Source organism: Nothobranchius furzeri, chromosome 12, assembly GCF_043380555.1.
Source record: "Nothobranchius furzeri strain GRZ-AD chromosome 12, NfurGRZ-RIMD1, whole genome shotgun sequence".
In the NCBI taxonomy this organism is placed as follows: Eukaryota; Metazoa; Chordata; class Actinopteri; order Cyprinodontiformes; family Nothobranchiidae; genus Nothobranchius; species Nothobranchius furzeri.
In genome coordinates, this window is record NC_091752.1 from 66,753,241 (window position 1) to 66,769,334 (window position 16,094).

Sequence of the window (16,094 nt, forward strand, 5' to 3'; positions counted from 1 at the left end):
CTCACAAACCTGAGTCAACACCAGTCTCATCAAAGCTGGGGTTCTGTCGTGGTACTTTTGGTCTACAAAACGTCCTTATGTCCATCTTCACTCATGCGTTTCAGGCAGAGAGTGTAGAAGAAGCCGGCTGCTGAAGGGCTTCTTCTTCAGTGGTGGAGGCTCAGGCAGGCTGTATACAAACTACTGCCAGCTGCTCCCTCTCTGTTGGACTTTGGTACTGCATGTTACTTCCACGATTTAGATCCGGGGCTTTTCAGAAAACATTCGGGGCTTGAGCCCAAGTAGCCAGGCCATTGACAAGGAGCCTAAACGCCCTCGGAGAGACGCTGGACGCTCTCCTGAGCTGACAACCCGCTCCTGCAGCTGCCTCTTCTGTCACGTTCAGTGAACCATCGGACGCGCCACTCGTCACGGATGAAGCTGAACATTCACCTCTCCATCAGTAAAACAAGCAGTAAGTGTAGCAACACAGTGTTCTCCAAATATATAATATCTGCAACAACGATTCAAGTCGTTTTACTGAATATCCTAACCATCTATGAAGCACACGACAGCTCTGGATGCTAAAATTCTCCTAAATCATTCATAATTGAATACGTTTGATCACACGATAGCTTACCGTTAACTTCTGCTGACAAAAATGTGAGCTCTCTCCCTTTCGGTTACCATGGAGACAAATTTTGTCCTGCACTCGCTTCATCCCGCCCTTCTTGCTCTTCATGTTGATGCTTGTTTTGTGAAACATCATCAGTGATGTCCTCATTAATGTTTCGCTCTGGTTCAAACTGAAAAGGCTGAACAGGTGACGTGCTGATGTCGCTGAACAGTCCCTACAGGGTTCCAAAGCCGGCCGGTGCAACCGAGGTACAACCATGTGACGTCACTACCCAGAGTGCATTGTGGCGCTAACAACAATGGCGAGCTACGAGTTAAACTATTTTTGACAAATTTTATAAAAATGACGACATTAAGAAGGTTTTTTACACCACTTTAATACAACTGATACTAACATTTATCTTTTAAGAACCACAAAGTTTTGTAACCTGGATTCCTTTTAGAGTACTATTGATCTTAAAGTATTCTAATAAATAGCATTCTTACCCATTTTTAATGAATTTGAGTCTCACAAAACACGACGACAAGTCTGACCACGTATAAACAATGGAGTCGCTTCCTGCTTCCTGTTCTCAAGTCCTGCATGATGTTGCGACTACCGCGTGACTTTCCGAGAAGCGCTCAGCGGCGCGTCCTGTGCGCCCCTAGCCTTAACCGTTAGCATTAGCAACTCCACCACACAGCAGAACTCCCCCAGGCTTGTGTTTTTAAAGGAGATGAAACATCAACAGAGTCAGTGGTATAGTCGTGTCGCTGTTAGCCAATCAGAGACAAGACATCCGAACATTATGAATATTAATGAGTAAGATGCCTAATCCGCCAGTTTCTGCCTCTGACTCCTCCGACTAGCTTCTACTTCCTGAAACAGGAGCGCCAGAGCTTTTTTTCCACAGAAAACAACTCACAAGGAACTCATTCCTACTAGAGACCACAGCAGATGTGAATTCTAGTGAATGAAAGCTACAATAATTCATCAACAATAAACACATTTAGACAGCTAAGTAATGCTAATGCTACCGATTACGGAATCATTTCAGTTCCTAAAAGTACATTTTTGTTCATTTCTCTACAATAACTATGACTAATTCCTTTAATATCCATTTCTGTGTTCAAACCTGGACCAAAATGGTCTCCATTTGTCCACCTCAGTTATAAAGTCTGGCATGAAAGGTGGTGGATGACCCGATTCCCTAACAGTAGACCTGAAACTCGGATCAAGGTGCTTTTCTCCAGTCAGGCAGACAGATGATTACATTAAAAGAGGAAGTGCTGAACGTTTGCTCTAAACCAAGAACAATAGGTGTCTAGTCTGAGTTTAGTGCATCTATACCTGCTCAAATGCGTCTGTGTGGAACGGAGCGACATCGGTAATAGCTCAAGAGGCGGGCCCGACAGACCGCCAGTCAATCACTGGGTTGCCTCGCAGAGACGAGCAATTATTTGCGTTCATATTCACACCTACAGAAACTCTGAAGTCAGCAATTAGGCCCGACCTGCTCTTCTGTGTGCCGTGGGAGGAAAGTGGAGTCTGCAGAGACCACGCAGGCATGAGGAGATTATGCAAACTTCAGGTAGAACTACGGCACGCCAGCAGGCTCAAACCCTGCAGACGGAAACGTCAGCTGTATGACGGAGGCTCGTGTTTACGGGAGCAGACAAATGTGGTCCAGAAAGGACGGGTCAGAACTCCACCAGCTGGTCAGAAGCAACGGCTTCTAACAAAATCCTAATCTAATCTTTTGACAGAGAAAAGCCCAAAGAAAAAACAGAAAAAGTATTTTTGATTAACTTTCTAGGAGTGTGTGACGGGTGGCGCTCCGGACAGATGATTGGTCGAGACCGAGGCCAGCCGATCCGAGCGCTACCAGGACGTGTCGCTCAAGACAAACTGAGAAAACGCTGCAGGAGCCGCCACTCACAGCCAGTTGGCTCAGATGATTGGGATAGCATTAGCATCAAAGAGCTTAGCTGCGATCTAAATAACAGCCATCGTCCCCTTTGGTCACGTTATTTTCATTCAGAATTAGAGTCACAAGGCTTTCCCAACGCTTGGCTCTGCACCACCGCTGTGATGGTGAAAGTCAAGGTGAACTGTGCTCAAAATGAGAAGGAAGTGCATCAGAAGCTCTGGAGAATATCACAAAAAGATGAGGAAAATCCTGAAACCCTTCCAGTGGAGGCTAGAGACCAACGTACAGATTTCTACACGTTAAAAGGAAAATGAGGCAAAAATGACCAACGTGAGGGAAGACTGGTTTCTACAGAAATCACGGTTATCAGAGTGCAGCAGAAGGAAGCACCCCGGCCACGTGCTCTCACCGATGAACCACTGACGAAGCTGTTCACTGATTATATCGGATCACTCTGAGTGTTTCATGCAGGCTGAACATGAAAATAGTCTCCTACATCTTCCTCCTGCAGTAGCTTCTGATAGAAAACAGACGGTGAAACTCTAGGATTAGAAAATCCTGACAGATCTACGTCACACTGTCACTAACATCCATGGACTCACCCACCTTGACTCACGACGGGGACGGCTGTTGTTGGTTTAGCGTCCAGGAACCAGCAGAGAACATCTCAGCTAGCAGAAGCTAACCGTTAGCATTAGCAACTTCACCACACGGCAGAACTCCTCCAGGCTTCTCTTTTCTCTCCCTTATCTTTTTTATCTGCCAACGCTTTTGTCCTGTCTGCCTACAGAGCGCTTCTCTGCATTAAATCATGGATTTGATTAACTGGTCATTCAACGCGAGCAGGAGGCTCCTACTTGTCCACAGGGGACGCACCTGGTGGCGTTTATAGTGGATTCCTGGAAGGAGTGGAATATTACATGCCTCTCCCAGCTGTCCGTGGAGGACATCGAAGACGTGTGGATTTTTGGGCTGATGATTACTGGATTTCTTCTGTTTGGAGTGGGAGTATTTCTGGTATTCTGGAAAATTGGGAAGACGGGAGCAATTGAAAGGCAACTCGTACCCATGGAATGTCTCCGTGTGGAAACTGCTCAGACTGGGACGTTACTCGAGGTGAATCGTAAGCTAGAGGTTCTAGCTGCAGTCCCGTTGTTAGTGCGCAAGGTGGACGTGATCTTGGAGGAAGTCAACGCACGGTATTGGCAAGTTTAAACCCAAAAATTGGATCAACTGAGGGACTGGAATGATCAGTTAAAGACTGAAAGGCAGAGAGAAAATTATCTCTGCCTGACCTGAACAATTCTTCTTGTCTGAATCGGCGCCCTGGTAGCCTTGAGCTGCGAGAAGTAAAATCCCCCACGAAAGCCTGAGTCATGCTTCTCCGTCAGCTCCAACAGGGAGAGACACGAACGCACGGACGGAGACCTTTTGCCCTCATACTTGTCCGTCTCCTGGAGAGTGTTGCAAAGCAATTCTCCGCCAGGACAGCAGAGGGCGTAGCGTTGTTCTGTGGTATCCTGTCATGTATCCAGTCCAAGATGGTGTGTTTATATTGTATTTTTTGTATATAAGAGACTTTTTAACACGGACAAACTTGTCTCTCATCCTCCTCCACCTCTTCATGCTCTCGCCACCTCTAAACCCACGTTTCCCGTCATTTCCGTCCACAAATAAAACGCTTGCTGCGCATCTTTCCACTCCTCCAGAAACGTTCATGTTTTTAGAGTTTTTTCACGACGCATTCTTCAAGCTGCTCCATGTCTGCCGCTACTTATCATCGGCTCTCTTTATGTTTTTGAGGGCGCAATGGCGGCGCTGCAGACGACAGCGGTGCCCTGACCAATCACAAGCTTGCGTTCTCCGTCTCGACGGACGGATGTTTAGAGAAGAGAGCTCGACTCCGTCCGTCCTTGCCAGGGCTCTCCAGCGGGCCGGCAAGGACGGATAATGGCGTTGCATGTCTCCGCGCTGACGCAGACGCAGAAGCACGACTCAGGCTTTACCCTTTTCTGTCCAACTGGAAAAGAGCGCCTTGAATGGCAGCTCTCGATGTCCGCCTGTATCTTTTTTGTGCTGCGTGTTTGTGTTTGTAACCTTAGTCAGGCTGTGCTGCGGAGACAAGTCTCTATGCTTCAGGACGCTGGGGCGCTGACAATAAAGTTGATTCTGATTATTTGTAGAGATAAATCATCAACGTTGCAGAGCAAACAGAGTCAGTGGTAGAGTCGTGTTGCTGTTAGCCAATCAGAGGAGAGATGTCCAGATATCAGGTGATAAACCTTCTGATCCTGCCGTCTGAAGCTCAGCGGTGATGTGACTCACTTTTAGTTCCTGGAAATGGTGCACCGGTGTTTTTTTTGCCCCCTCTGAGTACGACTTACAAGACTTTCATTCCTACTGCAAAAACATTGGTTAAACGAGAGTTCCACGCCTTTAAGATTACAGAATGATTAGAGTTTACAACTAAAAATATCCTAATGTTTTCTTGTGTTTCCTCTTTTGCCCCATCAGGACACTCACTTACCCTGTCCCACTGTCTGTCCTTATTGAGCAGGAGAATAACGAGCTTGGGGTGCATCTGGTATCCGTCCTCACTGAACGACAGATTACGCCCCTCAAACGTCACATTCATCAGGTACCTGCAAAAAGAAACCACAGGAAGAGCGTGGGATTACTGTTTCTTACTCTACTTAGCTAGGCCCGCGTGTGATAAATCGCCTAGTTTCCCAAATATGACCATAACAATGACTCATTCATTCTATACAGGTGCTGAAGGTGTTTCTGATTAAAAGAAAATGAAATTCACAGAGAGGGCTAAAAAATTCTAACTGCACTGCAACGAGAAATAATCCTGGGAATAATCCAGGAATTGCTTCCCTTCTCGTCAGACGAACGGGCAAAAATAGCATAAAAATATATGAAACCAGAAACTTGGGCACATTACGCCGTTCAAGTACAGAATCACATCCTCCTTCGGAGACTCGCCTTTAACTTCTACTCCCTCCTCTGTGACTGTTGCCACGGCAACACTGCCTCAACTCCATTCACATCATAAGTATGTAGATGAATGAATGTGAGAAAAAAATCTATCTATCTATCTATCTATCTATCTATCTATCTATCTATCTATCTATCTATCTATCTATCATCTATCTATCTATCTATCTATCTATCGATCGATCTATCTATCTATCTATCTATCTATCTATCTATCTATCTATCTATCTATCTATCTATCTATCTATCTATCTATCTATCTATCTATCTATCTATCTATCTATCTATCTATCTATCTATCTATCCATCCATCCATCCATCCATCCATCCATCCATCCATCCATCCATCCATCCATCCATCCATCCATCCATCCATCCATTTATCCATCCATCCATCCATCCATCCATCCATCCATCCAATTATGGACTTGTATAATCCAGGAGTTAGTCTGGGCCCAGCCTACTTCCTGTATTGTGTTCAACGGGCTGTATCGACCAGAACCTTCCGGCCCGTGTGTGGGCGGGGCTTACAGCCGCTTCCCGCTGAGTCTCGGCTCCGATACAAAGTGAATAGAATCTGCTGCATAAATCAGGAGCCATTTACAAAATGAATTGATGCTGTGGTGGCTCTAATCTCTACTGTTGTACAGTTCAAGTCTTTGTGTGTGTGTGCCTGCGATGACAATGTCAGGAACACAAGCATATGGGTGTTGCCATGGTAGCCACAACCGCTGTGATTTCCAAGCCGATGTGATGGGTTGTCATGGTAACAGTAATCTCACAGAGGGTGGGATTCAGAGGGGAAGAGGGAGGGGATGCTACGACTATAAAGCACTTGTTCCTCGCCTCCCGCCCGTTTCTGTCACCTGCTCTGACCTTCCTGTATCGACAACAAAACCTGGATCCGCGCACCCGGGTCGTTTGAATCTCAGCTACAAGTAAACACGGGTTCTGCAGGTGATGATGTCACATTACAGGAGCATGAAAAGATAGAGTCATACTAACAACAGCATCCTGCTGAACCTGAGGTCTCAGCCAGACGAACCCTTCAGTTCCCACCTCATACTCCTGCAGCAGGAATCTGTGTGTGTGTGTGTGTGTGTGTGTGTGTGTGTGTGTGTGTGTGTGTGTGTGTGTGTGTGTGGAGGACTCGATGGTAAATCAGAGCCACATATCCGCGCCGCTCACGCTACACGGCCTGACACAGATACGTTTCAGCGCATGTCCTGGTGTGAATAATGGAGGAGTCGTGTGAAATATTGATGAGTCAGTTTTAATAAATTAACCCCCGCATCAATTAGTCATGAATTACACTCCCTGGCAATTACTGTAGTATTGGATTTGCAGAGGAAAAAAATCCATATGAAGGATGATAACAGGAGCCGTGCGACGCTCTGCAACTCAGGACGAGAAAAACAGACAGAGATGTTTTACAGTGCACACACTCGGGTGGTGTGAGCGGGAGATGAGGTGTGAATGTGATGTGTGACGTGTGTGTAGCCAGGCTTCATGCACACACACACACACCAGCCTCTAATTTCGTCTGAAGTTGATCTTGTTGATGCGGAGCGGTAAATAGTGCGGATGCTCCGGGTTGTGGGTAAGATCTGCAGGCCTGAAGGCATCAGCGGGCCTTTCCACCAGACGCTTATGTTTCATAACATCCACAAAACGAAGTACGGAGCGATTAGCCGCTGTTATCCCGGATGGGCGCGTTCCCTACCAGCAGCAACGTTTTGGAAGCATCACAGAAGCGTAGGAATGACTTCTTATGCTTAAGTCGATTTGTACGCACTACGCTTCCAGAACTCCTCAAACTCAGCGATTCAGAACAAGCCTGACAGGAAGTCAAACACAAAAGCAGTGTAAAAGATCCGGAAACTTTCAAAGTAAAAGTCACATTCAGATTTCCAGCTGCTCAACTAGTAAAAAAAAGTACGTTATTTCCTGTGTGGCCGAGGTAAAAGGGACAGGAAATGAACCGCGGACCTACTCCTTGCTTGTTATTGCTCAAACTGCCAAAATCATGCATGTCTTGCAGTTAAAAAGCATCTATTACGCAACGCCCCGCTCATGCATCCAGTGGAAAGCCGGGTCAGGAGGAGAGGAGCGGCAGGTGCCCCTCCAGAATGTGTTACCTCTGCAGGATGCAACCACGAGTACGTAGCATAGGATGCATGCATGCATGCATGGATGCAGGAAACTACACCGGAATACATCCTCACCAGTGTGTTAATGTGAGTGTGCATGGGTGAATGGCTGTCTTGTAAAGCGCCTTGGGGAGCTCTATATTAAACACAGGCCCTTTACTATTTACCATAACTCCCTCACACACACTAACAACAGGCGTGAGCAGGGCCTGAGTGTCTGTGTGGACTAGCATTAGCTAGCTCTGTGCTCCTGATTAGGCTGCAGGCGCAGATCTGAGCAGCAGGACTGCGAGCGCGCAGCCAGCTGTCCTGTAGACAGGTAAAATCAACCAGTCGCCTCTCTTTGATCTACGAGTGCTTTTGTCGGTTTCAGAGAGACTACGGACAGTAAACAAGTGCTTCTGTAAACATAAAAGAGCCGTTCCCCTCTCACAAATAGCCAGACATTTCCTCCGTCTTAGCAGCGTTTGACCAGACGATCTCTGGTGGCAGGACGAGCTGCGGGGGTGTAGGCTGGAGCGCCACGGTGCAGCGCCGCAGCTTTAACCAGATTCTGAAAGGCACCGGTCGCCGGTGAAGGGTTTGGGTGTTCGACGCCTTGCAGCAGCGTTCTGGTCGAGCTTCTTCGTATTAAAACTAAAAAAAAATGGTTGCAAGAAAAATGTGAATGAGATTAAACAAAGGCTTGGATAATCCTCTCAGGTTAAAGTTTAGGCTGCAGCGCACGCGCTGGCACACGCTCCAGGGTCAGCACGCATCTTCGGACTGTTGTACACACACACACACACACACACACACACACACACACACACACACACACACACACACACACACACACACACACTCAGCTGAAAGCCTTACTGAGGCCACTTAAGTTCAAAAACTGTCCTCTGGGCTTAAAAGCACTTGACACCTTTCCAGCTCTGGTCTGGAACCTGTCCATGCCGGGCCAAGGTCAGGGCCACCGGTACCCAACCCGACTCTTCCGCTGCTGCATTTTGCCCACCAGTGCCTCGTCTCTTGGACTCCGTCTTCCGCTCCTTTGACCTTTTCTCGTGTCTTTCTGCTATCGCCATTCGTCAGGCTCATACTGTAGCATTGGCTGGAATGTGAGGGTGCTGGCTACAAAGGACTTAATTTACTTAGTGCGAGGACGTGTCCTTCTCTTGTTCTACCAAGACGAAGAGCGAAGGGCTCAGAGAGGCTTTCACATAGCGTATGGTGACAGTGACCACGCTGATCCTTCTGCACAAGATGGAGATGTCAGCTAGAAACGACTTCCATGAGTCTGAGCATCAACGAATGACCTAATCCATCTGGAATTTGCATCCAAACACCAAAGCTGGTAAGCCAGCATCTCACTGGGCTGCAGCTGTTGATGATCATTATATTCGTCAGCATTGTAACATTTGAGCAAATATGACAAAGGGTTTAAATTATACCAGCATCTTTCAGATGAATCCTCTAACTAAGGACGTTCCGATCTGGGCCATCGGGTTTTGAGTATCTGTGGATACCGAGTCCCGATCCGATGCTTCAGCAACGCGTTGGAGCGGTCCTTTATTTCTGCATTCATGGCATTTCCTTGGTTACAAAAACATTCCTTTTGTAGGAAGCATTCACAATAAACATGTTAATGTTACAAATACAATTAAAAGTCGCCGCGTTGCTCACATTCAAATTGTCTAACAGTAGGTGGCGGTATCGAGCAGTGAGTGTTCCCGCGACAGAACAGGTAGATCATGGCCGGCAGGCTCACTTTTTTCAGCACAGCGCCCGAGAGCTGTGTGTAAAACAGTCGTGAGACTGAAAAAAAACAACGTTTGCAACCACATAAGTGTGATAAATACTGTCATGTAGACTGTGAACATTTTTCTGTCCGTGGGGAACTTCTCTTAGTTTTTTAACGTATCCGTCGGTGTCGGCCTGCTCCGCGTTTTTGTCCGAGTTGCTGCAGTGCACTCGGACTACATGAACTGGGTGTTGTTTTTAAGGCTGAACAAACTTGGACTAACTGCAGACAGGTGAGTCACTGTGATGCACCAAAAGGGAAAAGCTGAAAGAAGTTTATTTTTAAAGAGCAAGTCACCCCAAAATCAACTATTTTTCTGATAAACTATATAAACGCGTGTCTAATCGTGCTGCAGACACGTGTAGTCAGTAGTTTTGCACTTTAGTGCATTTTAGTTAAAATTTTCATTTTCTGCCTAAAGCTGTCAGTGTTGTGCCGTTGTCATGTAAAAACTCTGCACTGCATTTGAATTTAAATCTGCCATCGCTATTGGCTAAGAGGTACCCTAGAATGTTAGCTGGTACCATATGATGTCACAATGTCGTTGTGAGCCTGTGAGTGTATTTGTTAGCGGCTCCGCCCTCTCTGCCTGCTAGGTAACAGCATTTGTTGCATTTTTCAAACAGGAAGTGGGAGTGGAGTAATACTCTGATAGGGGGTGACTTGCTCTTTAAGGTGGTATATCAGACTCGTAGTGTTGAATGCAGCTCTGTCCTTTCCACCAAGTCAAAAATCCGACATGCACACATAGTTTTGGCTTTTTTGAGACAAAATTTGTCCAAAAAATTCTTCATACGTGTTTAAAACTCTAGTGAAATTATAAACCCTCGTGACAAACTTCCTCGTGCACACATTAAATAACTGCCCAGTGAGATACTGGATTTACTGTGCCAATAACCCTTCCATGGTGTCTTGTTTAATTTTGTTGCCTCGCGTTTTCAAACTGAGTCTACCAAAAATGTTTTTACAGAACAAATCTGAAACAGGAAACAGGCCCAGCAAGCTTTGGCTGTTCGTTTGTTTCCTTCAGGTAAATAGTTGTGCAGTTTTCACAAATCCAGAGCAGCCGTGCCATCACCAAGTGGGTCTCTGCTGCAGGGGCAGTGTAATAAGATGTCAGGTAGCTCCACTGATCTGAGAGTGGAGAATCTATGGCACCATTAAAAAATACACCCTCTTATTGAGCCAGCTGGAACACTTGAGGTGGAATTTTGCAGTAATGCAGTAGGAGGGCAAAACAAGCTAGCAGAGTTAGCTAAAAGTGAGGGGTTCAGTTTTATAAACAGATGAAAATATTTGAGAGTTTTCTGTAAGATTTTTAAGACTTTTAGGAAAAACATTTTATTCTCTTTTTTAACATCCTACAAATCCAGCTTGAGTCCCCAACGACACGTAACGTGCAGACGAGGGATGGTTCAGACTGTTATTATGAGTTTTTCTTTGGAAAGATGGTGACCGCATAGTAAGGCCTGGTACTTCTGGGGGTACGTACCACCAGAAGCACCAGGCCGTGCTATGATTAGCTAACAAACTATTATTTCACTTCCTCTAACCAGCGGTAGGCCGTCCTGGGTTTGGAGTGCCGTTATCCAGCATATTTTAGTTCAGGGGTATTCAATTCTGGGCCTTGAGGGCGGGCATCACGCACGTTTTGGTTTTAACCTGCTTCAACACACCTGTTTTCAGTCAGCAGGTGATCAACAGGCTTCTGCAGAGCCTGGTGAGCTGCTGGTTCAACTGAGAAGCCAGAGAAACCACTAAAACGAGGCCCGGAACTGAAAAGCCCTGTTTTAGTTGTTTCCCTGCTCCAACACACCTGACTTAAATCAGATGGTGATTAACAGGCTTCTGCAGGTGAACAGGTGAATCAACAAGTCGGTCAGGTGTGTTGGAGCTAAAACACGCTAGAGTGACATCCCAGGACCAGGACTGCCCACCTCCGGTGTGAACAGTTCGTGCTCAGCCTCGGATTGGGAAGAACTAGAAATCGGGCCTTCGTTTTGCACATGTTAGCAACGCAAACTTATGAAATTAAATCTCATTTAATCTGAAAGAAACAAGTTAGAAGCTTGTACTTCCTAATCTTTGAGAGGGAGTTTTTGGTTTTGATCCGAAAAGGGCAACCTCCCGTCGGGTTTAGAGAATTATTTAGTCGGTCTGGATCGGCTCCATCAGCGGTCCTGATTCTTTTTAAGGTGGATTCTGTAACTCCGAGATCTCTGCCAGCCAGAAAAAACACAGAGAGGTCATTAAATCACTCATTTGTTGGTTTGTGTAGAAAACAGACCAGAAAGTAGAACATCCTCCTGCCAACCAAGACCCATGCAACCAGCGGTTCATTCACTTCCATAGACTCGAGGCCAATTGCTAATCTCTTGATTTAGCACTTGAAGACAAAGGTTATCACCAAACAAATTTAGTCAGCAGCGAGGGGCAAAGGATCTCAGCAGCACTCACTGTGATCTAATCAGCTGCACAGCTAAGTTGATTATAAAACGGCGGGTCTGAAGAGCAGACGATGGCTGGGGAGGAGCAAAGCAGTGGAGATGAAGAGGGGAAAGCGGACAAGAGGTGTGTAAAATAACAGCACTCACAGAAAAGAATTAAACTAATGAGAAGATGTGTAAAAAAAAAAAAAAAAGGGGAGACCAACGGGTTGGGATGACTGCTTCAGAGCGTCAGGAAGACCACGCAGCAACGCCCCGAAGCCGGCTGGAGGAGATGTTTGAGTGCAGGAGCAGAGCGATCTCTAAAAGGTGAGCGTGAGTTCCTGCAGCACCTTCACCTGCTGCCTTACGGTCACAAAAACAAACCTTTAAGGGTGAATTTGAGGTTGTAGTGAACCAGAGAAGACACAGGGGCAAGAAACCGTCTGAAAGAAGCTAAATGCAACCCAACCGGTGTCCTGAAAGCCCCACTGACGGTGTCTAAGACACCTGTCTGTCTCTGTATGTGGAAACACGCATTCAGCACTCACGTAGCAGCAGACCGCCCCTGAATGCGATCCTGTGCGGCGCTCTGGAGCACAGCGTAACAGAGTGTTCGCCTCGCCGAAACGCCACTGGGACCAATTAGACAGCGCATGGAGGAAAGCACAGCCCGACGCCACGCTTCAGAACCAGTTCAAAATGCCTGCTGCTGAGACGGGCAGCTGAAGGGATGGGCTGGGTTTTTATTAGGGTGTGTGTGTGTGTGAGGTGCAGAAAAGGGGTAATGGTGTGTGTTTGTGTGTGCAAGCATCTGCTGCTTTGTGCTGATCCTTGTCAGGATACTGAGCTGATGCTAAAGCAGGTGTGTGACGCGTTAGAGCTGCAATAAATCATTGCCACATTAGGTTTGCTACTTTAATGTAGCCATAAATGAACTAAGGTCAGTGCTGGGAGACATGGTCGTCACGCTACTGTCTGATGGTGAAGGAAGTTCCAGATTTCAGGCCACATTTTCTCTGCTGACAGCTCTGGAGGTCCTCTGTGAGAGTCCTCTTCTAGCAGCTCTCCCAGACTTTTGCCCATCGTATCACAGCCACTCATCGTGCCTCCTTGTTGTGGTCACTAGCTTGTGTGAGATGTTGCTCCATCCTGGAATCTGGATACAAACTGAAGAAGTCCAAGAAGTCCAAGAAGATGGGGCCCAGTCTGACTGTTTTTAAGAGTTTATTGTAAAATGGGTCACAAGCAAAGATGGCTACTGGTGTGAAGCTGAAAATTTTCATGCAGGTTTGTTCAATTCCAGCCCATCCTACAGATTCCCTCCTTTTGAAATCCTGTTTCCAACTGCAGTCTTGACTAGAGATCACCGAATGGCCGTTTTCATGTGTGTGTCTATGTAACGAGTATAAACAACCACCATCTACCCTGTTGTAAACAGCCTCGGCTCTGAGAAATGGCGTTTACATCCTCCAGGGCTGATGGGCTAATGAAGAACACACACAGCTGCCATCTTAACAGTGCAGCTCTGTATTAACTCTTAAAATAATGTTCATAATCATCTTTTTCCAGCTAAATGCTGCAGGAACCATATTGAGCTATGGAACTAGGATTGGGACAATATTACATGTAACTTGTGACAAGTTTTGGAACTGTAACTGTGATTTTGTTTCATGTAATTCACGTAACTTTAGTTTTGTAACACGTAATTTTTGTTTTTTAACATGTAACTTTCAATTTGTGACTTGCAGCAAAAAAAAATCAATTTACAAGTTTCAAATCACAGCTCTCAAAACACACATCTCAGCCTACAGTTACAAACATCTTTGGTACATTCTTCTGTGTAATCCTTCCACTGTTTTAGTTCTTTATAAACACTTCGTAGTTGAAGATTTGTTCCTACCTTTTTTTGCTGACAAGTTTTGGCTAACGCTGCAGTCAGCATTAGCTGAAATAAATCTTCGACTACGCTGTATTTCTAAAAATAACTACAGCTACAAAACTGAAGTCTACAAGATTGGCTGGTCAGACAAAGGCTGTCATTGGTTCTTTGTGAAAGGATGCTAGAATTGGGACAAAATGTTTTGTAACACATAGATTTAAGTTTTGTAACTGTAGACGGATACATGTGTTTTGAGAGTTGCAATTTGAAATTTACATAGAAATATACTTTTTTTTCTATAAGCTACAAAATGAAAGTTCGTGTTACGTACTAAAAGTTACATGTTACAAAACAAAAGTTACATGTTACAAAACAAAAGTTACATGCTACTAAACAAAAGTTACATGCTACAAAACAAAAATTACATGCTACAAAACAAAAGTATAAACAAAAGTTACATGTTACAAAACAAAAGTTACATGCTACAAAACAAAAGTTACATGCTACAAAACAAGTTACATGCTACGAAACAAAACTTACATGCTACAAAACAAGTTACATGCTACGAAACAAAACTTACATGCTACAAAACAAAAGTTGCATGCTACAAAACAAATGTTACACATTACAAAACAAAAGTTACATGTTACTAAACAAAAGTTACATGCTACAAAACAAAAATTACATGCTACTAAACAAAAGTTGCATGCTACAAAACAAAAATTACATGCTACTAAACAAATGTTACATGTTACAAAACAAAAGTTACGTTTCAAAACAAATGTTACGTGCTACAAAAGTTACATGTTACAAAATGAAACTTACATGCTACTAAACAAAAGTTACATGCTACTAAACAAAAATTACATGCTACATAACAAAAGTTGTATGCTACAAATCAAAAATTACATGCTACTAAACAAAATTTACATGCTACAAAACAAAAATTACATGCTACTAGACAAAAGTTACGTTACTAAACAAAAGTTACATGTTACAAAACAAAAGTTACATGCTACTAGACAAAAGTTACATGTTACTAAACACAAGTTACATGTTACAAAACAAAAGTTACATGCTACAAAACAAAAGTTACATGTTACAAACCAAAAATTACATGCTACATAACAAAAGTTACATGCTACAAAACAAATGTTACCTACCATAAATCCTCTAATATTGGCCTGTATTCAATTAACTGCCGGGTATCATATTTTGGCCGGTGTCGGAGTCGGCGGAGGTGAATAATGGCCGGTATTTTATTGTGGCCGGGTGGAATGTGGTAACAAGCAAGTACCACGGGGGGGGGGGGGGGGGGGTGTCATCCGTCTCACTTTTGATTTGCCAGTGATAGACCGCGAGGGTAACTTTAACCGTGCGGAGACGAAGAGGAGGCGAAAATTTGATATCAAGTTCAAAGATAACGTGCTGATTATGCTGCAGAACACTCTGGGGAGCAGTAGGGGTTGTATGAACTAGTCGACTTCACTATAGTCAAGCATCAGTGAGTTTGCGGCTGCTGCGCAGGGGGAGGGGGGAGAAGGCTGAAGCAGAAACTACCGTTGTTGAAAGAAATATGTTTAACTTTGAAAATGTGGGCGCAATTTTAATTGTCAAAAACTCCAGCGAACCATTAGTTAATTTTGCTCAAATAGAAATAGAGGCCTGCCTCTAATTCTGGTCCTCCTTCCAATAAAGGCCTGGAGCTTGATGAGCTTGAGTCAAATACAGGCCCGGGCCTGTATTAGAGGATTTACGGTATTACTAAACAAAAGTTACATGCTACATAGCAAAAGTTACATGTTACAAAACAAAAGTTACATGTTACAAAAAAATGACATGCTACAAAACAAAAATGACATACTACAAAAAAAGTTACATGCCACAAAAATAAAATTACATGCTACATAACAAAAGCTACAATTACAAAACATGTTACAAGTTACAAGACTTTGAAAAAGCTAAGAAAATAAGTAAGTTTATTTAGATGCTCTCAAGATAAAAATCACGAGGTGCTTCACAAGAACAAAAATTTAAAAAAAATCTTCAATAACTGATTAAAAAATATGGTTACATTTTGAAGAAATAAATAAATATTTAAAGATTTGTGATTTAAAAAATGCAAGGAAAGGGAAAGAGAAAATACATAGGAAAGAGGGAAATCAGTGGACGTCGGGACAGGCGGACTTGGTAGAAAGAGCAGAACAAGACCAGGGTGGTGACGGGATCCCGGGCTAAATCAGGAATGTTCAATATGCTTGGTTGTCTTGGGCCTATATCACAGCGTGTGTGGTGTTTCCCAAAGACAAGCAAGCATCC

The 16,094-nt window shown here is 44.5% G+C and overlaps 1 protein-coding gene across 3 annotated transcripts in view; it reads right to left on the reverse strand.

Moving 5' to 3' along the window:
• The window catches only part of grin2ba (glutamate receptor, ionotropic, N-methyl D-aspartate 2B, genome duplicate a), a 229,548-nt gene that overhangs the window by 60,061 nt on the left and 153,393 nt on the right, over nucleotides 1-16,094 (reverse strand). For all 3 annotated transcript variants that reach the window (XM_070542858.1, XM_070542857.1, XM_015945297.3), the window contains one exon: nucleotides 5,053-5,167. In XM_070542858.1, the coding sequence (XP_070398959.1) occupies nucleotides 5,053-5,167 (115 nt within the window). The remainder of the gene's footprint in view (nucleotides 1-5,052; nucleotides 5,168-16,094) is intronic.